The 22,815-nt window shown below is 44.4% G+C and overlaps 1 protein-coding gene across 1 annotated transcript in view; it reads right to left on the bottom strand.

The window, feature by feature from the left end:
* Positions 1-22,497, bottom strand: part of LOC128822707 (zinc finger protein 131-like) — a 44,649-nt gene extending 22,152 nt beyond the window's left edge. Inside the window, exons 1-5 of the mRNA XM_054004514.1 lie at positions 22,403-22,497; positions 18,720-18,858; positions 14,178-14,279; positions 12,372-12,516; positions 155-834 (exon numbers count right to left, since the gene is read on the bottom strand). Coding sequence (XP_053860489.1) covers positions 155-834; positions 12,372-12,516; positions 14,178-14,279; positions 18,720-18,843 — 1,051 coding nt within the window. The 5' untranslated portion in view covers positions 18,844-18,858; positions 22,403-22,497. The remainder of the gene's footprint in view (positions 1-154; positions 835-12,371; positions 12,517-14,177; positions 14,280-18,719; positions 18,859-22,402) is intronic.
* Positions 22,498-22,815: the final 318 nt, after the last annotated feature.

The following is a 22,815-nucleotide window of genomic DNA, read 5'->3' as shown; positions in this document are numbered from 1 at the left end:
AAAACCAAACCAGCGTTTTAGTTGCAACTACAAGTCAATTATTTCTAGCACTCAGGACTCATGCATTTTCTTCAGCATATTTTCTATTTCCCCAAAACATGCAACACATGCTAGACCCAAAGCCACAAGAACAGGACCATATCAGTGTTCTTACCTGTGTGCTTTCGGAGGTGCTCTTTAAAATGTCCAAAGTGATCAAACTGCTTATCACAGTATTGGCATATATGTATTTTCTTGCCAGGTCTTTGCTTCTTGCTAGCACCACCTTCATCAAGGTGGTGACAGGTGAGGTGTTGTTTCAAAGCACTCTCTCGTAGGTAGCTTTTATTGCATATGTCACACTTGTAACTCTCAGCAGAGTGTGTTTTCGTGTGTTCCTTAAAATGGTAAAACAATTTAAATGAACGGTTACATTTTTCACAGTGGAATAAATTCTTCACATGCGACAGCTGAAGTTCCACAAGTTCAATATCTTCTACCTGTTTGCATGAGGGATCAGTTGCACCACCTTCTTGAATCTGACATTTTGTCTCTCCTTGACGATACTTACTGGTGATATCTGCCAAAAGAGCCAAAGCAGATTCATCTGATGTACCTGTTGTATGTATGTACTTTATAGATTGCTCTGCAGAAGTTACTTCAAGTGTTTCAGTGCTGTCATCTTCCACTTCAATCGTCCCTTCAGCAATCTCAACCTCAATTTCAACAGGCTCTGATTCTGCAGATGGCAGTGTTTCTGTGATAACATTAGACGTTTCAGCAATCTTCCTCTTTTTTGCTTTATTTTTACTTTGTCTTTGATTTGATTCTAAGGGTGATGAATTTTCTTTGTTCCTGTAAAACATTTACATAAACATAGTTAAGATCCATAAGCACTTACATAACAATTCCTGCCTGATGCTGAGCTTCTGCATTAAACACTAGCTAGATGTTTCTCAAAGAAGCTGAATGATGAGTGGCCACATAACCTGCACCCATTTCAGATGTTAAATTGTCTTTAATCTATACTACTTAGAGCTGTAGAACAGCACCCTTAAAGCTGGAGCCTTTAACATAAGGTTATTAAAGTGTTTTAAATGGCTCCATTTGAATGATACAAAACACCTATCAAGAAGAAAGGTCAGTTAGCCTAATGACATAGGTTTATACAAGAAGTGCAAAATGCTGTATTTTGGCCTGCCTACTCAGAAATAGGATTCAAGTTCTTCCTACACTATTCACCTCTCAAGCTCTGGAGTGCATGAAATGGCCTGCAGCATTTAGAGCTTCTTACAAAACACTACAGCTGTGACTTCACACAATGATTATTATAACACCTCGTACTTTAGGAAAACACACAGCTATCAGTTATAGTAAAAACGAAAAACGCCACTGGGATGTGAAAAGAGCATTTTAATTTAATTTATCTGGGCTTAAACACAGCTTCCAGCTCTGTTCTTCTTTTCCTTGCACCATAAATACAAAACCCCCTTCCTCCAAGATGTCAGAGATAGGATCCCATCTCAAACACAGACAGAACTGACTGGGTGTCTCAGTTTGGAGAAAAATTCTAGGAGAAAAATGCTGTAAAATGAGCCTTTCTCTCTAAAAAGAAGGCTTCAATAACTCCCTTTTCTTCTGCCAATGAGAGAAATGGATACCAGGGGATGAAAGTGGAAAAAAAAGTAAAACTCTTTATTAACAAAGCAAGATACCCACAAAGCACAGGAAAAAAAAAAAAGAAAATTGAACTTCACACCCCACCCCCACCTTGCCACGTGGCTGAGAGGCAAAGATGGTGACTGCCCTTTGTCTCTGTCAGGGGAAGAGAAAAGAGTTCATAAAGCAGGTGAGAATCTGCTGGATTTCTGGTGTGGGTCTTCTCCTCTCAGCCAGCGAAGTTGGTGGGGTTTAATGTCCCTTCTTTCGCTGGCTCGGTCTTTCCGGGGTTCGGACCAGCTGGGGCCACCCCGCAGGCTCCTCAGGCAGGAGAAAAAAAAAACAAACCACAAATCCAAAAAAAACCTGCCGAAAGGATTTGCCAGTAAAAAGCCTCCAGGCCAGGGGAAGGGAAAAAACCAGAAAAAATCCAAGAAGCTTCTTGCCTAAGTTGGCGAAAATTAATCCAGCAAACAAGTCAATGAAGTAACAATCCATGTAGGTGCCAACCACTTTGGAGAGAGCTTGAATAGAGCACCAAGCTCCCTGCCCCATCCCCCGGGTCCATCTTTAAAGCTACAGCAGTTGTTTTCTGGGCATAAAGCAGACAGGGAATAAAGCCTCATCATAAAATCACCCCAAGACATTCCACCCCTTATTCCATATCATCGGCTTAATGTCCAAATTAATACATTCCAATTCTGAATACACACATCTATAAATATGTACATCTGACTATAGACAAATAGTGGCAGTGACATTCAGCAAACAGTGGTATATAGGCATTCCAACATTACAAGCGGTTCTCACTCAAAATCAAATCTCCCTGAGGAACGCAATGTGTTTTGCCATCCTTCTGCATTACCCACCATGTGCAACCAGGTCCCTGAGCAAAGACAACCCCACTAATGGGTTTGTCTTTAGTTGAGGCAGAATTATTCCAGTTTTCCCCAAAAGTCCCCTGACATGCATTAAGGGAACCTTGTCTCCATCTGCTGTTCACAAGGGATCAGATTGGGCAGGGCCTGCTCAGTTGGTGGAGCCTTGGGTGTTAACTAACCAGGCGGGCTTCGCTAAGTGCATTTCCCAGTTTTTGAGAGTCCCTCCTGCCCAGTGCCTTCAAGGTGGTTTTAAGCAGGCTCAACTTTCCCAGCTGCTGGTGCATGGTAAAGAATATGGTACACCCATTCAATGTCATGTTCTCTAGCCCAGGTGTTTATAAGGCTATTCTTGAAATGAGTCCTGTTGTCTGACTCAATCCTCTTGGGGGTAACATGCCTCCAAAAGACCTGCTTTTCAAGGCACAGGATGGTGTTCTGGGCAGTAGTATGAGGAACAGGGTAGGTCTCCAGCCATCCAGTAGTGGCTTCTACCATTGTGAGCACGTAGTGCTTGCCTTGGCAGGTTTGAGGCAGTGTGATGTAGTCAGTCTGCAAGGCCATCCCATACTCATATTTGGATCACTGCCCACCATACAACAGGAGCTTCACACGCTTGGCCTGCTTGATCGCAGCACACGTCTCACAGTCACGGATAACCTGGGAGAGCGTCCATAGTTACATCCAGCCCTCGGTCTCACGCCCACTTACAGGTGGCATCTGTGCCCTGATGGCCTGAGGCATCATGGGCCCATTGAGATAGGAACAACTCTCCCTTGTGTTGCCAATCCAAGTCTGTGTGTCCTGGGTTGACTATATGATGCTTTTATCCCCAGTCGTCTGTTCTGTTTATGCTGAATAATAAGTTTTGCATCTTTAAGACTTGCTCCGAGAGTGAAGGGGGGAGAGAAGAAGCACGCAGCTTGTTTTCAGAAAACTGCACTCACTCCTCCACATTCCTGCTCCTGGACTATGTTGTCTGCGGATGGACAGACAGCAGGACTTTGCTTTTAGTTAGTTTTAGCTAGGCGAGGCAAAGAAGTTCCCTGGACTGTGGTGTTTTTTCCTTTTCTTTGGACCTATTTAAAACTGCTCCGGACTGAACACCCAGAAGAGCACCAGCAGCACACACCTGTGGCCCAGTGGGCCAGGCCTGGACCGTGGCATTTCCAGCGCCAGAGGGACTGATAAGAGACTGAGTCAGCTGAGCTGCAACCCATGGAGGGGACTTTCTGAGTTTGTCTCTCTTTTGGAACGGCAAGAAGTTTTATTGTTTAATGTTGTTTAGGTTTTCTTGTTTAATAGTTTTTTCCACTTTTCACCAAAGAGGTATTTTTCCGGAACCGGTTGGGGGAGGGGCTGATTGAATCTGCTTCCTAGAGGAACCCCTTTGGGGGTTCTCTCCCAAATTTGCCCTGAACCAGGACACTGTGACACCTCTATTTTTGCAGCCTGATCTACCTGCTTGTTGTTTCAGTGCTCCTCATTAGCCCGACTCTTGGGGACATGGGCATCTACATGGCGGACTTCCACAGGTAGCTTCTCTGCCCAGGCAGCAATGTCTTTCCACTCTTCAGCAGCCCAGATTGGTTTTCCCTTACGCTGCCAATTGTCCTTTTTCCACCCTTCCAGCCAACCCCACAGAGCATTGGCTACCATCCATGAATCAGTGTAAAGGTATAGCTTTGGCCACTTCTCTTTCAGCAATGTCCAGGGCCAACTGGATGGCTTTGAGTTGAACAAATTGACTTGCTCCATCTTCTCCTTCAGTAGCTTCTGCAACCTGTTGTGTGGGGCTCCATACGGCTGCTTTCCACTTCTGGTTCATCCCTACAATGCGACAGGAACCATCAGTGAAAAGAGCGTAGCGTGTTTCTTCTGCTGGCAGTTGGTTGTATGGTGGAGGTTCTTCAGCATGTGTCACTTGTTCTTGTTTCTCTTCATCAGTGAGACCAGTTTTCACCTTCAGGCCAATTCATGATTATATCCAAGATCCCAGGGCAATTCAGTTTTCCAGTACAGGCACGCTGTGTGATGAGGGCAATCCACTTGCTCCATGTGGCGTCAGTGGTGTGGTGGGTAGAGGGGACCTTTCCTTTAAACATCCACCCCAGCACCGGTAGTTGGGGTGCTAGGAGGAGTTGTGCTTCTGTGCCAATTACTTCTGAGGTGGCTTGGACTCCTTCATAGGCGGCCAGGATTTCCTTCTCTGTTGGGGTATAGTTGACTTCAGACCCTCTGTAACTTTGGTTCCAGAATCCCAGTGGTCAACCTCGAGTCTCTCCAGGCACCTTCTGTCAAAGGCTCCAGGACAAGTCATTGTTCCTAGATGCAGAGTAAAACACATTCTTGACTTCTGGTCCCATCATGACTGGGCCAAGGGCTACCACATGAGCCATTTCCTGCTTGATCTGGGCAAAGGCTTGTTGCTGTTCAGAACCCCAGTGGAAATTGTTCTTCTTGCGGGTAACCAGATAGAGAGGGCTCATGATTTGGCTATACTCAGGAATGTGCATTCTCCAGAAACCTAAGGCACCTAGGAAAGTTTGTGTTTCCTTTTTTGTTGGTCAGTGGAGACATTGCTGTGATCTTATTGATGACCTTAGTGGGAATCTGACACCATCTGTCTTGCCACTTGATCCCCAGGAACTGGATCTTTCGGGCAGGTCCCTTGACTTTGCTCTTTTTGATGGCGAAACCAGCTTCCAGGACAATCTGGATGATCTTCTCTCCTTTCTCAAATATCTCCATTGCCATATTCCCCCACACAATGATATTATCGATGTACTGGAGATGTTCTGGAGCCTTACCCTTTTCCAGTGTAGTCTGGATCAGTCTGTAGCAGATGGTGGGACTGTGCTTCCACCCCGGGGCAGTCGGTTCTAGGTGTACTGCACAGCCCTCCAGATGAAGGTGAACTGAGGCCTGCATTCTGCTGCCAGAGGAATGGAGAAAAATGCATTAGCAATGTAAGTAGTGGCATACCACTTTGCTGCCTTGGACTCCAGTTCATACTGGAGTTCCAGCATGTCCAGCACGTCAGAGCTCAGCGGTGCAGTCATTTAATTCAAGCCACAATAATCCACAGTCAGTCTCCATTCCCCATCAGATTTCTGCACAGGCCAAATGGGGCTGTTAAAGGGTGAGTGAGCCTTGCTGATCACCCCTTGGCTTTCCAGCTCACTAATAATCTTGTGGCTAGGGATCACAGCATCTTGATTTCTCTGGTACTGCCAGTGGTGCACTGTCGAGGTGGCAATTGGTACTCACTGCTCTTCTTCCTTCAGAAGTCCAACTGCAGAAGGATTCTCGGACAGCCTAGGCAAGTTGTTCAATTGCTTAATGCCCTCTGTTTCCACAGCAGCTATTCCAAAAGCCCACCTGAGTCCCTTTGGGTCTTTGAAATACCTGCTCCGGAGGAAGTCTATGCCCAGAATACATGAGGCCTCTGGGCCGGTCACAATAGGATGGTTCTTCCACTCTTTTCCAGTCAGGCTCACCTCGGCTTCCAACAGGGTCAACTGCTGCGATCCCCCAGTCACTCCACAAATAGAAACAGGTTCTGCCTTTACATGTCCCGATGGGATTAGTGTACACTGCGCACCCGTCAACCAAGGCTTCATATTTTTGTGGTTCTGATGTGCCAGGCAATCAGATCCACACTGTTCAAAAGGCCTAATTTTCCCATACCTCTTCCTGGCTAGAGGCAGGGCCCCTCTAGCCCTGGATATCATTCTAAACTGAAGCTACTTCCCTTTTGGTGGAACTCCCTCTCTGAGTATTCCTCTCCTTCAATTCATGCATCCGTGCAGCCAGGGAAGAAGTGGGTTTTCCATCCCACCTTTTCATATTTTCCTCATGGTCACACAGGAAAAAGCACAGCTCAGCTTGTGGGGTGTATCCTCTCTCCCTAGCTGGGGGATGTCTGCTTCTGATAGCAGGGCCTCTGGTCTGTACTGACAAGATTTGGAGAAGGCCCTCTTTAATCTCATCCCTGAGCTTCTGATGGGTTTCCTCAATCTTGTTTTCCATTTTTTGTATGCGCTCCGACAGCTGAGATTCTTCCTTGAGTTGGGCTGTGCACAGTGTCTGCATACGCCCGGAGCCTCCTTGCCATAGTATTCACTGTCTCATCCCTGTCATTCCACATCATCATTGCTAAAGCAGGGGTGTATTCTGGTGGCGCATGTCGTGCAAGTTTCAGCCACATCACTGGTTTATATTTTACCATGTCTGGGCTCCTAATTGTTTGGTCGTCTGAGAAAATTATCTCTACCACCACCGGTTCTTCTTGTACCATGATCTTCCAGGGTTTTTGCTGCAACTGGAAATCTTCTTGGCACAGGTATCCTTCCCTCATGCTTCTTAAGAGCTGTATCCAGAGACTGAGAGCTTCAGGCCTCTGTCATCCCCTGGTCAATACCCACATCACGTGACAGAGATCCCAAGTGCCTTGCTTCAGTACTGTCTAGAATTGTACCATCACCTGCAGCATCCCAGATTCAGACCAACCAACTTAATATAGATTCATCATGCTGTCGGGTGTAATCTTTTCTTAGGGTACAAAGGCTTTCTATGGACAGAGACTCAGTAATGATTTCTGGTTCAGATTCCTCTGCTGGCTGTGAAGGTCCTGGCTCCCCATCATCATTCACTGAGAGAATAGATCTGGCTTTGTGTTTCCTTCTCTGGACAGGGGCAATTGCTGTTGGCTTAGGCTCCCCATCTAGTTTATCTGCAGCCAGAGTGACTGGGGTGTCTGCTGATTCATCCTCCTGTCCCTCTGGCTGTATCTGCTGCCCTACAGTGTGCAGTAAGCATTAGTCAGGACCCAGCACATTGCAATGAGCTTTTTCTTCTCATTAGAGTTGTTACTGCAATTTTCTTTCAGATATTTCCCTACCTCAGCTGGATTCTGAATTTGTTCAGGGGGAAGTTCCAAGTTATTGGGTAAGAGAATTCCTTCAGGGTTTGGCCTACGTCCTCCCACACCCCACACCACTCAGACTTTTCCACAACTGGGGCAGGTGTCTGGAAAACCCCTCTGGAAATCTCAGCCTGGATTTTAGACAAGCTGCAGACCATATAGAGGAAACCTACTAGATAACAGAACAGGAAGGTGGTATCTTTAACATCCAGGGGAAACTGAACATTCTCAAGAAGTGACATACCAAATTTAAAGGGGAAGAATGAGATAAAGAGCTGGGAAATATCATCCCCTACTTTTCCCCTAACAGACAGAGTGTAATTACTAATAAACCCCAAAAAAAGGCAACCAAGGCCAGGATGGACAAAAAACTAAGCATACACATTCTCATTGGTTCCCATTATTTCTGTTAAACTTCCATAAATCCCTAGCACCAGGCACATTAACATGGCAGTCCTGATTTGTATTCCTGATTTGTAAAAGGTATATGCCAGGGACCCGATTTCCCATATCTGTGAAGAGGTACTGTTATATGTAACAGGTATAATTCGCGCCATTTTTTTGCATGATATATATATAATATTAAATAGTTGTTAGAATGTTCCCTTTGGCATTAGAAGCCTCCCTTCTCAGGCAAAACCAGGTGTGTGTTGAAACCCGATTCACAAGCAAAAGGATGTGGCTCGCCAGGAGATGGGCCTTATCTGAGGCGATGTGAAGACACCCAGGCACTGATCGTTGCATGAATGACCCAAGATGGACATCAGGAACATCCCCGGGCCGATACATGTGAATACCTCGTTCCTGTAAATTTCATCAAGGGTTTCAACAACTCTGGACTTCGAATTGTTCTGCCTTGTCGCCGAGAAGGAAATCTCATCAACTTATGGGACTCTGAATGAAACAAAGGACTGAATGCCAAAATCCTGGCTTCAGGCAAAATTTTCCCTATAAAAATCGCTTGTACCAGGATGGTGGTGTGAGAGCATAGAGTGAAACCTCTGCTGAGGCTGATCTCTGTGTCTTGCACCCAGCGCCGATCCCAGGCTCGGCACTGTTCTTTTCCTTGTGGCTGGCTAAGTTAGATCTCTATTGCTAAAATAAATTCTTTTTATTTTTTTAATTTGGCTGGATCATTTTTCATTTATAACAGGTACTCATGCTTAGGTTCATGAGAAACATTATTAAATCAAGCAGCATGGTGACCACTTACTGCTGTACCCCAATACAAAGTGTTTCAAACCAGAATGCATTTTTTTTCATTTTCTCTTGCCCCTGAAGTTGGGAACCAAATTTTGTCTCAGTTTGGAGAAAAATTCTAGGAGAAAAACACTGTAAAATGAGCCTTTCTCTCTAAAAAGAGAGGGCTTCAATAACTCCCTTTTCTTCTGCCAATGAGAGAAATGGATACCAGGGGATGAAAGTGGAAAAAAAAAAAAGTAAAATTCTTTATTAACAAAGCAAGATACCCACAAAGCACAGGAAAAAAAAGGAAAACTGAACTTTACACCCCACCTTGTTGCGTGGCTGAGAGGCAAAGATGGCGATTGCCCTATGTCAGGGGAAGAGAAAAGAGTTCACAAAGCAGCTGGGAACCTGCTGGATTTCTGGTGTGGGTCTTCTCCTCTCAGCCAGCAAAGCTGGTGGAGTTTAATGTCCCTTCTTTCACTGGCTCGGTCTTTCCGGAGATTGGACCCGCCAGGGCCACCCCGCAAGCTCCTCAGGCAGGAGAAAAAAAAACAAACCACAAACCCAAAAAAAAATTGCTGAAAGGATTTGCCAGTGAAAGGCCTCCAGGCCAGGGGAAGGGAAAAAAACAGAAAAAATCCAAGAAGCTTCTTGCCTTATTTGGAGAAAATTAATCCAGCAAACAAGTCAATGAAGTAACAATCCACGTAGGCGCCAACCACTTCGGAGAGAGATAGCTTGAACAGGGCGCTGCGCAGGACCCCGAGGCTCCCTGCCCCACCCTCCGGGTCCATCTTAAAGCTACAGAAGTTGTTTTCTGGGCATAAAGCAGACAGGGAATAAAGCATCATCATAAAATCACCCCAAGACACTGGGGCAATGCTTTCAAGTCACATACTCATGATTATCCACAGCACTTATATACTGGAGGTTTAACTACTGATTATCAGTTTTGAAAATGAGTGGCTATCTTCCCCTCAAATCAGACTGTAATCAGAGTACTTTGTACCTTTACCTTATTTTGCAGCCTTATAAATCCTTTTATGTAACCTACTCCCTATTACTTTCAGGTTTTCTAGTAATAGGGGTGATAAGGTTTTTCTCCAGTATCGGTATGTCATACAGTAGTGTGGCTAATGACCTAATGCAGAACACAGCTTATTAAACTGCACTTTACTATATTCAGACACAGCAGCTAAAGTTCCATCTAGGACATATTTCGGATGCCTAGAATGTGACAGTTACTTTGCACACTACTGCAAGGAGCTCCAGGAACACATACCAAAATAATAATCTACTCAGCAAAGAGAAGACTACTGGCCTTGAGTACATTGTGTGGCTCGGGTGTGGAACTGAATGAGGATACACACATACAATACACTGTACCTCAAGGAATAACAGCTAGTTGTTTTCTTTCAAGTCTAGATTATGTGCTGTGCAACTCTTTGATGCATTACACAAATGGTTAGTTCTATAATAACCTCTACTTTAGCTGAAGTTTCTGATGCTTGCCCCTTTTAATCAAAGCTCAGCTAGAGGCACTGTATTGTAATTTGTCCCCTTCCTACTGTGAAGGAGAAAACTGAGACTGAGTGGTACTCAAGTTTGTTTTTCTAACGAAAAACACCCACACAAAAATCTATGAACAATGGAAATAATTCTAAGAATAGACTAGCTTGCACCGTTTGTGTTAAGCAAATCATTTATTTCCTTGTAACATAAGAATTACAGCATTTACTAGTGCTGCATAACCAACAAACATTATACATTAGTGAGAATTAATTGCAGACTAGACAGTTTAGCTCGACATACTGATCTGAATCCTGGTTAAACAGCTCTACCAGTGTACAGAGACTCAAAGTGATACCAATTAGAACACAGTTTTTCAATTTCAAGTGTCTTAAATTTCTCAAACAGACAGCAAAGGTCTGCTTTTCCCTAAATGAAAAAAAAAAAAAGTTCTTTTGGTGATACCATGTTTAATCTCAATAATGTCAAAAAAGGGTATTGTTGGGGTTGGAGAGTAGAACTAGAAATGCACAATCCTATATTTTCTATCAAAAAACTCCAACACAGTTATTCAGCTCTGCTACCAATCAACAGAAAAACTTGATTCCAAAAAAAAAAAAACAACAAAAAAACAAAAAAACCACTGATGTTGAAACCAAGTTTCCAGGGTACCATGTCATGGAGGTTTTGTTTGTTTGGCTATTAGAGGAACTCAGTGTCAGAGCCATTTTCCTTAGCTTAGTGTGTCTATGGGGAGATAAAGAAGAAACAACAGTCTTTCCTTAGCCTGAACACAAAGACCTTTCAGCATTCTAGAAGAGAAAGCAAGGATAACTGTAATGCTGGGAGTCATTTATTGCCACTCCCCCTGCTTCATGACTGTCCTAGATTGCAAGGCAAGATGTATTCTATTTGCCATCCATTAGAGGTGTGGCAAGTTATCTTCTGTTAATTGGGCAGTTTTCCTTATCTCTTCCATAAAGCAATCCTCCCTCCAGGGAGATATCTTCTGTTAATGGGCCATTGGTTGTCACTGCATTACTGATAGAATTACAGCATCACATTGTGAGATGCTTCGCCCAGAGGGAAGAGCCAAGCATTCCTACCTGGATATAATCTGAGATTTTGGAACAGCAGAACAGCTTTTCCACTGGATTCCCAGAGGAACAGCTGCCTCTTCCACTAGATCTTCAGAGGAAGACTATACCCTTCTACAGGATCACTGCTCCAACAGAACCACACCTGACACTCCAGGAGGACTGCAGCCACAATTCCAATTGGACTGCTACCAACACCCTGATTAACAGGGTGTCAGGTTGTATTCTGACTCTGTCAGTGTTGTTTTGATTTACTGCATTGTTTATTTTTTTTTTTTATTTTCTTCCCTAATAAAGAACTGTTATTCCTGCTCCCATATTTTTTGCCTGAGACCCCCTTAATTTCAAATTTATAACAACTCAGAGGGAGGGGGGTTTACATTTTCCATTTCAGGGGAGGCTTCTGCCTTCCTTAGCAGACACCTGTCTTTCCAAACCTAGACAATGACAGAAGAACAGTATAGCATACAGAAGAAATGAGAACATGACAGCACTTTGTGAAAGAGAAGGAAGGGGAAGAAAAATAGCATGATGGGAATGGCACCTGCTTTTCTCAGGTTGGAGTTTGGTAATGGATTACAGTTCCTTATACTGGATAAAAGGTACTACAGCAAGATTTGATTAAGTACTGATCCCATATAAAACCAAATATAACAACTACATTTGTTCAAGAAGTTTGAGAGACTAAATTTGCAACAAGAAGCTTTAAAATCACTGCCTATTCTCTTGAAAGCAGAAAGCTGCATGAAATCAAAAGAGTAGTTCAAACTTGTTAATGTGGTCTAATTACCTGAGAGATATCATCGCTGTACAGCCAGCTGTCAATCAGGTGCGGGCAGTCAGTATAGAGGCCTGGTATTAGTTATCACAAAGTCACAGCCCTACAATGTCTGCAACATTTACCAGCCATGTCACTTGTCATCGAGTTCCAGCCCAAAGAATGTGACATTCATTTGTTTAGCTTGTATAATTCTGACCCATATCTTATAGTATATAGTAGAAGAGTATACAATACCACATGAGTTAGGAGGTTTCAGGATAAAGAAGAGCACTGGAAAATACTGGCAGCTCTCATACAAGGATTCTTAAGACTCTACATTTCAGTGTTGGGAAGAAAAAGGCTTATGTGTTTACCTGATTTCAAGTGCTTTGATAGCTTCTAACATCTGTAGATACTCAGCTGCTTTCCAAACATCATTTGCTTCTTCCTCACCTTGGACCATTAGTTTTGCTGTATAGGTGAACTCAATTAGGTGACGAAATGCCATGTTACTTACACCTGTTTACAAGCAAGAAAAAGTCTCTTTTAACAATTCCTCAGTCTTTCACACTTGCCTGCTCACAGTACTCCAATAGCCAGTTTCAAGAAGATGTCACCCTTGAAAGGCTCACATTGGAATAAAAAGTCTACTATAGAAACAGGTAAATGTGGAACAACTACAGTCATTCCATGAAAAAGATAAAAAGGATAAGATGGACAAAAAGCTACTTGTATAAAATAAAAAGGTTAAAATTTAAACATAAAAATATGATCTCTCTCTTTCAAGAGATCTCTGAGCAGCAAGTTATTAGAAGCTGCATTGCTCCAGGAAATTTCTTCTTACCTACTAGGAAGGTATTGCTCCATATCTATCCTGTTCTTGCATCCCAGCAAAGGTATCTTTTTCTTTTTTTTTTTTTTTTTTTTTTCCTTCAGGGGAAGTTTTTTCCAGTGGCAATAGCTACCTGTACTAGTTTTGGTTGGGACAGATTTAAATTTCTTTATAGTAGCTAGCATGAAGCTATGTTTTGCATCTGTGCTCAATCATAGAATGGTTTGGGTTGGAAGGGACCTTAAAGATCATCTTGTTTCAACCCTCTGCCATGGGCAGAGACACCTTCCACTAGACCAGGTTGTTCCAAACTCCATCCACCCTGGGCTTGAACACTTCCAGGGATGAAAAATCCACAACTTCTCTGGGCAACCTGTGCAGGGTCTCGTTACCCTCACAGTAAAGAAAGTTTTCCTAATATCTAATCTAAACCTACTGTCTGTCACTGTGAAGCCATTCCTCCTTGTCTTGTCACTCCAGACCTTTGTAAATAGTCTCTCTCCATCTTTCCTGTAGACTCCCTTCAGATACTGGAAGGCCCCAATTAGGTCACCCTGAAGCTTTTCTTCTCCAGGCTGAACAATCCCAATTCTCCTAGCCTTTCCTTATAGTAGAGGTGCTCCAGCCCTCTGATCATCTTGGTGGCCTCCTCTGTACTTGCTCCAAGAGGTCAATGTCCTCCCTGTGCTGAAACAATGTTGATAACACACTGCTGTTTCAGTTACTGCTGAGCATTGCTTACAGAGAGCCAAGGCCTTTTCTGCTTCTCACACTGGCCTGACAGCAAGCGGACTGGGGGTGTGTGGGCAGTTGGTAGGAGACACAGCCAGGACAGGTGACTTCAACTGACCAAAGAAATATTCCAGACCATATGACATCATGCTCAGTATATAAAGTGTGTGTGGGAGGCAGGTGGAGGGGCCACTGCTAGGGGATTGGCTGGGCACTGGTCAGTTGGTGGCAAGCAACTGTTTTAATTTGCATCACTTGTCTTCCTTGAGGTTTTTTTTTCCCTCTTTCTTTTCTCTTTTACTTATAATTTTCACAAAATTACTATTTCTTTTTAATTATTAAACTGGTTTTATCTCAATCCACGAGTTCCTTTCTCACTTTTACACTTCTGATTCTCCCTCCCATCCCACTGGTGGAAAATGAGCCAGCTTGGCTCTGTGGTGCTTAATTGCCAGTCAGGGTTAAACCACAACATTACCTCACAACTCAAGAGCTGATATCTAGAAAACTAATCAATATGATCAAGCATGCATTTAAGCCCATACCAGGGATACTACATTCATTTTGAGCATGAGCACACAATTCTGAAGGTTTTAATTTGCATGAATCAGACTACCTTCAATCTCCACCAAGGGCTCCTGAGTGAAATCTTGGAAGAATTTGTAGAAGAACTGGCTACAGGCAGCAAGAACAGCCTTATGAGCTTTGAAATGGTGACCTATAAAGAGAGAGAAAAAATTTGGTTTAGGATAACACCTTCTTCACTCATGGTGCAGAATAAGTGCAGATGCAGAGAAGAGAACAGCTGCAGAATCACCCAGTCTACAAATCTATTCCAGCAGCTCATACTTAGCGTGTTTCCTTGTAACATGGGATACCACTGCAGCTAGCCTGTCCCATCTTATGCAGATCCTTGCTGATATCAGTGACCTTGTTGAAACTCTTCAATTCAGTCAGCTGAAGGACGCACTCAAGAGTGTTTGTCTTTTCAAATATTTAGGTTGTGGGAAATTCCTGTTCAAACTTTTTCCTGTGTGTCTTGGGCTCAGCTCTCAGATTTTATCCAAGCTTGTTGTTGTTTGACACTGGCCAAATGCCAGGCACCCACGAAAGCTGTTTGCTCATCTTCTCTTGCTCTCAGTTGGGCAGAGGAGACAGAAAAAAATTAACAAAGGGCTAGTGAGTTGAGATGATGTATTGGTTTTGCATGGCCTGGTTTTTGGTAGCAGGGGGGCCACAGAGGTGGCTCCTGTGGGAAGCTGCTGGAAGCTCCCACCATGTCCAGCAGAGCCAATCCCTGATAGCTCTGAAGATGGACATGCTGCTGGCCAAAACTGGGCCAATGTGAGAGGTTGGTAATGCCTCTGTGATGACATATTTAAGAAGAAAATCAAAGCAAAGTCACACAGTTTTTCTTCTAGTCAGAGAAGAGGAGGAGGTGAGAACATGTGAAGGAAAACAACATGGTGACACCAAGGTCAGTGGAGAAGGAGGGGGAGGAGGTGCTGCAGGCGCCGGAGCTGAGATTCCTCTGCAGGCTGTGGCGAAGACCATGGTGAAGCAGGCTGTCCCCCTGCAGCCCATGGGTCCATGGGGGATGCAGAGATCCACCTGCAGCCCATGGGGAAGGTGCTCACACCAGAGTGGGTGGATGCCTGGAGGAGGCTGTGATCCAGTGAAAGATCCGGTGGAGAAAGAGAGCCCTTGCTTCCAGGCTGGAGCAGCCTGTCCTTGGAGGACTGCACCCTGCAAAGAGTGACCCACATTGCAGCAGTTTTGGGAGGATTGATTGCCCGTGGGGGAAATTCACATTGCAGTAGGTGCAGTAAGACTGCTGCCCGTGAGAGTGGACCCATGCTGGAGAAGTTAATGGAGAACTGTCTCCCGTGGGAGGGATCCCATGGTCTCACAGGGGAAGGACTCCTCTCCCGGAGCAGCAGGAGAAAGTCTCTGTAATGAACTGACCCAAAAACCCCCATGCCCTGTCTCTCTGCATTGTTGGTAGGAAGGGGCTGGGGGGGGAAAAAGGTGTTTTAAGGGCTTATCTTACTTCTCATTATCCTCCTCTGATTCTGTTAGTAATAAATTCACTTTGTACCTCTAAGCTGAGCCTGTTTTGCCCTTGAAGTGATTTTTTCCTGGTCCTTATCTCAACTCATGAACCCTTCATAAATTTTTTTTCTCTCCTCTGCTCAGCTGTGGCAGGGAAGGGTGAGTGACTCTCATGGGTGCCTGGCATTGGGCCAGTGTCAAACCACGACAGATGAGGATTGGGAGAAAACATTTCAAGGGCAAAACAGGTTCAAATTTAAAGGTATAAGGTAAATTTATTATTAACAGAGTCAGAGGAGGATAATGAGAAGTAAAATAAGACTTTGAATCACCTTTTTTCCCTCACAACCCTTCCCTCTTTCCCACCAACAGTGCAGGGAGACAGGGTGTGGGGGTTTTGGTCAGTTCATCACCCAAGACCTTTTTCTGTTCACTCAGGGAGAGGAGTCTTTCCTCTACTATGCCGTGGCATCTGTCCCATGGGAGACAGTTCTCCGTGAACTTCTCCAGCATGGCTCCAATCTCATGAGCAGCAGTCCTGCCAAGATTGCTGCAATGTGAGTCCCTGTCACAGGCAAACAGTCTTTCTAAAACTGCTGCGGCATGGGTCACTCATCCACAGGGTTCAGTCCTCTAAGGATAGGCTGCTCCAGCCTGGAAGCAAGAGCCCTCTCTCTCTCTATCTGTGGAAGCACGGGCCCACTCTCTCTATTCAGGTCTCCCACTAGATCACAGCTTTCTCTAGCATCCACCTGTTCCAGCATGAATACTTCTTTCACGGGCTGTGAGTGGATCTCTGCATCTCCCGTGGACTTCATGAGCTGCAGAGGGACAGCTTACTTTACCAGTCCTCACCACGGCCTGCAGAGGAATCTCAGCTCTGGTGGTTAGAGCACCTCCTCCCCCTCTTTTTTTCCACTGACCTTGGTGCTGCCATATTGTTTTCCCTCACATGTCCTCACTTCCTCCTCTTCTCTGACTAGAAGAAAAACTGCTGTCCCTAAGTACCATTGCCAACAAGTTCCACCAATTCAAAGATTCCTGCAGGATCCCGCAGCGCCAAAAGGTCAATCTTGTTTAGGTTCTGCACCGAGGAGTTGCTCGCCATGTTTGCGGACAGGCGGCCCCACTGCCACTGTGTGGACAGTGGCGGCTGGAGCTATTTAACGCCTCTCTTCATGCGGGGCACCGGGAAGGAGAAGCCACTGCCACCACCCCTGCCCTTCTGCCTGTGCTATGGGGTGGCCAGCTAGGGGCGGCCAGGCAGGCAAGTCTCACCATGAGCTGCACCAAGATGGTGGCGGCCACAGCACCTTGCCACCCCTGGAAAAACTGTGCACGCACTGTTTTGATTTTCTTTGCAAATATGTAATCACAGAGGCATTACCAACCTCTCTAACTGAGCCAGCAGCATGTCCATCTTCAGAGCCATCAGAGATTGGCTCTGTTGGACATGGTGGAAGCTTCTAGGAGCTTCTCACAGAAGCTACTTCAGTGGCCCTCCTCTGCTACCAAAATCTAGGCTGTGCAAAATCAACACAAAGCTCTCCTTAGATTTTGCTGCTCTTACATATGGATGTATTCAGTCATCATTTCTGCCATCATAAAGATCCCTGCAGAACAAAATTGGTTTAGCTCTATTCTTCCTGTTTTCCAGACTGTGTATTCTCATCACAGTGCTGCCTTCTCCCTGCTCCAGGCATGAACATCCAGAAGGCTCCATGGGACAGAGGAAAGAGAACCAACATGTATTAGAACTACACAGCTGCACAAGAAAACAGTTTTGAGCTCAACATGTGGATTTCGTAATACTAGAGCAGGAACAAACGTTCAGGATAAGTTTTGTGCAAGCGTTGTCAGTGAAACTACGGTGATTCCAAAGAATGATTTTTTCTTCATTTGCTTACTTTTTTCTAATCCAAGCTCTGTAGGTCCCTTTTCTTTCAAGTGAATTCTTGCTATCCTTTTAAGGATCAGGTGGTACTCCTTTAGCTAGGTCTGTCCTAGTGGACACTGCCTATCTTCACTGAAGTGCTCATCCATTCTAAGACATGTTTGGAATAAGAAGCAATCTTAGGTGACCTATCAGACACCACCTTTTCTAATGAGATAATAAGCATTTGCATCTCTATCTTCCTTTTAAACTAATACTTACTTCTTTAGAACACGTAGAAAAAGATAAGTGAGTTGTTCTACCCTATTTTAACTACAGATTAAAATAGTAGGCAGAAACCCAAGAAGCAAGAAGGAAACCTTATTCCAAGCTGGTTTTTCTTTTTTTTTTTTTTTTTTCTTTTTAAATAATCAACCAATATTTGTACAAGTTCAGCCCCTTGTTTGGAAGGGGCTCCCTACTTTCCCCCTCTACTCTGCTCTCATGAAACCCCACGTGGAGCACTGCATCCAGGTCTGGAGTCCTCAGCACAAGAATAATGTGGACTTGTTATAGCAGGTCCAGAGGAGGCCACAAAGATGTTCACAGGGCTGAAAAACCTCTCCTATGAAGACAGGCAGAGAGAGTTGGAGCTGTTCAGCCTGGAGAAGAAAATGCTCTGAGGAGACCTTAGAGCACCTTCCAGTGCCTAAAGGGGGCTTAAAAAAAGAGTGACTTTTTACATGGGCAGATAGTGATAGGACAAGTGGGAATGGTTTTAAACTAAAAGAGGGGAGATTTAGATTAGATGTCAGGAAGAAATTCTTCTCTGTAAGGGTGGTGAAGCCCTGGCACAGGTTGACCAGAGAAGTTGTGACTGCCCCATCCCTGAAGTGTTCAGGGCCAGGTTAGACGGGGCTGGAAGCAACCTGGTCTAATGGAAGGTGTCCCTGCCCATGGCAGGGGGTTAGAACCAGATGAGCTTTAAGGTCCCTTTCAGCCCAGGCCATTCTGGGATTCTATTAAAAGCAGAAACAAAATTATTAATCTCTGCTGGAGACTCTGTTCAGTCCAAGATTAATAACTGAAACTCTGCAAGCAACTCACACACCAATACAGAGCTAAGAATGTTAGCAGCCCAGTTTGACAGTTGACCCATGACAAACCCAACAGCTTCCCAGCACAGCTTTCAGAATTCTGTGGGTACCAACTGGTTCTCAAGTGTATACATACCATCAACAATCAGCGTGATATCTGTAAACTGGTCCTGCTCACGTTGTTCATTGAGTCTATCCAAAATAACTTTATAGTGTTCAGGGAATTCCTGGATACATTCCATAATTTCTTCGGCTTCCATGGCAAAAGGATTAGTCTGCAAAAGATGTGATAGGACAGTAAGAATACTGTGCCACTTAGAAAGTACTATGCACAGTCAGCTTATTATACAGACGTGAACTAACTAGCACTTTTCAGAGACTACAAAACCAATGGAAACATCAAACTCTCTTGGTAACAGGTTTACCTGATTTTAGCTGTCAGGTAGGAAACATGAGGGTTAATGAAGTATGGCTTTATTTATACGTAGTTTATAAACAGTTTTTTTCATTTTCCTCTAAGAAATTCCTTTCGGTGGGGGGAGGGAGTGCCAAGACCTGCCTTCTTCAGAGGAGACAATTTCAGAATGTTTCCTCCTAACTTGTCTCAAACGCTAACAGCATGAAGAAACAGTCAAAGTTCATAAATGCATTTCTTTATTCTACAAATTCAGCAAGGATCCACCTCCCTCAAAGCAAATACTGCAGGGGTGTAACATCTCCACAGCTAACTATTCTCCATCTTGGCAACATAATGTCATAATCTTTATAGTTACTTCTTGCAATTCTATCAATCCTCTTTGTGAAAGAATGGTTCTAAAATGTTTCATACTTAAGTCCCATTTCGTATCTAGTAAACGCAAGATGTTTACTTCCTTTAAATAAGGATGTAATAAAACAGCACTTTTCAGCTTCTGGGTACACTGGAGTTGCCAGGGATTTAATGTGTTGTCACACCCAGGAGCAAAGAGCTTCTTATTCACCCAGGCTTCTTACACTTCTTCCCCTACAAGGTGAAATATTCTTTGCCAACTTTTAAAAGAGACATATAGGCTTGTAATCACATGTCTATTCCTCCCTTACTTATACAACAAACATAGCTGGAGGTGGGAGTTGCAGAGATCCTCAAACTTCAAAAACTTTAGCAGAAGTCTGTGCCTGTGGATGAGACACAGAGGGTGTGCTGCTGATGCAAAAGAATCTCTGGAGAGAGTTCAAATGCTTCAATGAAAGCATTTTACAAATTAACTCTGGGAAAAATTACTTCAGATCTGTGCAGCAGCACTCATCTTCAACTTCCACATTCACATGTCTCACACTGAGAATGCCACAGAAAATGCAAAGACATTTCAAAGTCACATTAATGCAGAAACTTTGTTTCTTGTCATAGTCTAACTCACTTTGAAGAACATATGGTTTCTGAAAGAAGATGGTCATTAGGCTTGAATGACTTTTATAGTGAAGGGTATGTCTCAAATTCCTTTATTTTTGTACTTAGGATGGACAAAAGGAAGAAAGTTAGGAGAGCTGCTAGTATCAAACCAAACATTGAATACAGAGATGGAAAATTAAGGTGTGGCTAAGAAGCAGTTTTCTTTAGACTGCTAGAAGAAACTAGATAGCAAGTGTTCCCTAATTTGTACAGATTTTTTGCATGTGACTGGAATTGAAAAGTCCTGAGCTGATGCCACCATGCTTGCTAACACCCCTGAGCAGATGTGCAAATTCTACCTTGCTTCCAACAAACACATACTGAAGAAGAATTACCTGGTTATGATAAAAGCAAAGTTATTGTCTTCTAACTAACAGACATAAGGTAAAAGAAATTGTGGAATTTCTATTTTTACCACAAAACACACTTTCTTGCATCTTAGAAAAACTGTCCCACAGAGAAATTATTTTGCCAAGAGATGGAAAAGAGCAGAAGCAACTGCCTATGGAAGTCTAGTTCTATCTGCTATCACTGCTTTGCCAAGCAGATGCTGAAATACATATCAGGATCTTGTGAGGGCAAGAGAGAAAGTAAGGTTGAAGGAAAAGAATGCTGCTGCCTTCACCTCATCTGTCATGATGGATCTAAGAGATGATCAGCATCTTTCTTCCATCCATCATTCCATAAAGTTTCATGTAGAAAGTTGTCAGCCATTTACTCCACTGTTTAATTTTTTCTTGCCCACTTTTGACATATTGTACATTGATAGATTACTTGCAGTCAAAAGTGTAATTCCCTAGAAGTTAAACCAAACTAAGTTTCAAGCTCAAATCTCATTATTTCCACCTATCCAGAATTTACTTCCAAATTGTGTTTATAGGGAGATCTTGCACCCCCAAAACAACAGAGCAAGCCCCCAATCCAAGAAATTTTAAAAAGTTACAGTCTCTCAGAACACTAAAAATCACAAATAAAAAAAAAAAATCTTATGATAGATAATTTATTGTCCTGAATTAACACAAGACTATTAAAAAAAAAAAGTGAATTTATTGCCCATCTAAATACAGTTGCAGCATTCATTGAATCTTCTCATTTCAAACTCAGTGGTATTGCAGAAGAAAGCCCAACAGAACAGCATATGTTCAATGAGAGCATGACTACTTTGGAGCAAGAAGTGAAATGCAGTCCTCAGAGAAAAACCAAGATACCAAGGAAGGCAGACAGAAGTGATCCAAGTTGACACTAACATGTAGACTCATTTATGAGTGATGAAAACTGGATTAATTCAGTTATTTACCTGGATTTTTCAGTAGACCCAATTGACTACTGACTTAACCTTATTACCTTCTGACACTAGATGCATCTCACAATATGCACACAATTAGCAAATTTTTTCTTATAAATCTACCTCAATAAAGGCATCTTATTACTTCCACACTCCTGGATTTCAACAGGAGCTCCTCTTATTTCAGGCACAAGATATTTGTTTTCTTTGTCTATGTGTATTGTATGCAAATGCAGGCAGGCAAAGCAGACAACGCAGAACAGCAGACTGAACACTGGCCAAACCCCTGCCATTTCATTGTAGCCACATCAGGAAAGGAGAATGAGGGGTGTTTGGTGGGTAACAGCAGTAGTTGCTGGAAAATAACACAGACATGAGAATTTCTTGTACACTTTTCTATTTATTTTTCTTCAAAGATAGCAACCACAGAGCAAGGACACAAGCCAGCCCCTAAGTTCTCTCTCAATCACATACAAGGCCTCGCTATCGCTAAGACAGAGAGGACCAAGGCACCCACGCCCCGACAAGCAGGGCAGGGCATACATTGGGGTGTCGCACTTCCAAGGGGCAGGAGAAGCCTAACGTTGTCCATAGCAGCTGAGAGGCAGAACTGCGACCCGCCGCCAAAACCCCTTGCAGTTCCCGTCAGCGCGAGTCTGCGCGAAGCTCTCGAAAGCGAGGCCGAGGCCCAGCCCTGTCAAAGCCCCTCACAGCCCCGCGGACAGCCGCAGCCCCACTGGCGGGCACTGACAGTAGTCTGCGCGAACCCCGCCAATCGTAAGGCGGCAGCAGAGCCCGCCTCAGGCGGAGAAGCAAATGTGCGTCCGCCGAGTCTCAGAAGTGGCAAAAGGCCTAATCAGCGCTAAGTGCCTGCCGGACACGGACACGGGCATTCCGACAGAGGTGTGCGCAACCACCGGCAGGCGCAAGTATTCCACAAGGGCTCCCCTGAGGAAGGGACCCAACCAGTGCCGGCCCGAACCATGCGTTTAGGACACCGCCACCTCATTAGTCGTTATTACGTCATCAAAGGGCGCATTAAATCGATTCCTTTTCAATTCCCGGCTGGGTCACACTCTGGAGGCAGTTCTGCTGGGTAACTCACCGTAAGGAGCCCCTCACCCTGCCGCGCTTGCTCTGCCGATACCGCTTCCTGCTCCCCTGCACGTTGAAAAGCAGGATAGGCGCCGGCCAAATCGTTACTCGCATTCCCGGCCTGCACAGCGTGCGGAAGTGACGGTAGGGTCACCTTTCACACGATAGGGTGCGCAGGTAGTGAGGGGCGTGGTTCGACTACTCATAGCATCCTGAGAGTTGTAGTATGGGATGTGTGCTTGTGTCAGCACTGTATGGTTGCGGGTGGGGAGCGGCCGTTGGGGGTCGGTGACGTTGCCGTGAGGCGCCGCAGCCGGCCGGGTTGGGCCTTGGAACGGCGGGGGGGAGGGGGCAGGGGGGCTACTTCCCCTAGGATTGGCCCGCTTCCGTGTCGCTAGCTCTCTGCGCAGGGGAGGAGGTAGT

The sequence above is a fragment of the Vidua macroura genome (assembly GCF_024509145.1).
Source record: "Vidua macroura isolate BioBank_ID:100142 chromosome W unlocalized genomic scaffold, ASM2450914v1 whyW_random_scaffold_30, whole genome shotgun sequence".
NCBI classification, from domain to species: Eukaryota; Metazoa; Chordata; class Aves; order Passeriformes; family Viduidae; genus Vidua; species Vidua macroura.
Note: the sequence above shows the minus strand (reverse complement) of the source record. Positions and strands in the feature narration are given on the sequence as shown.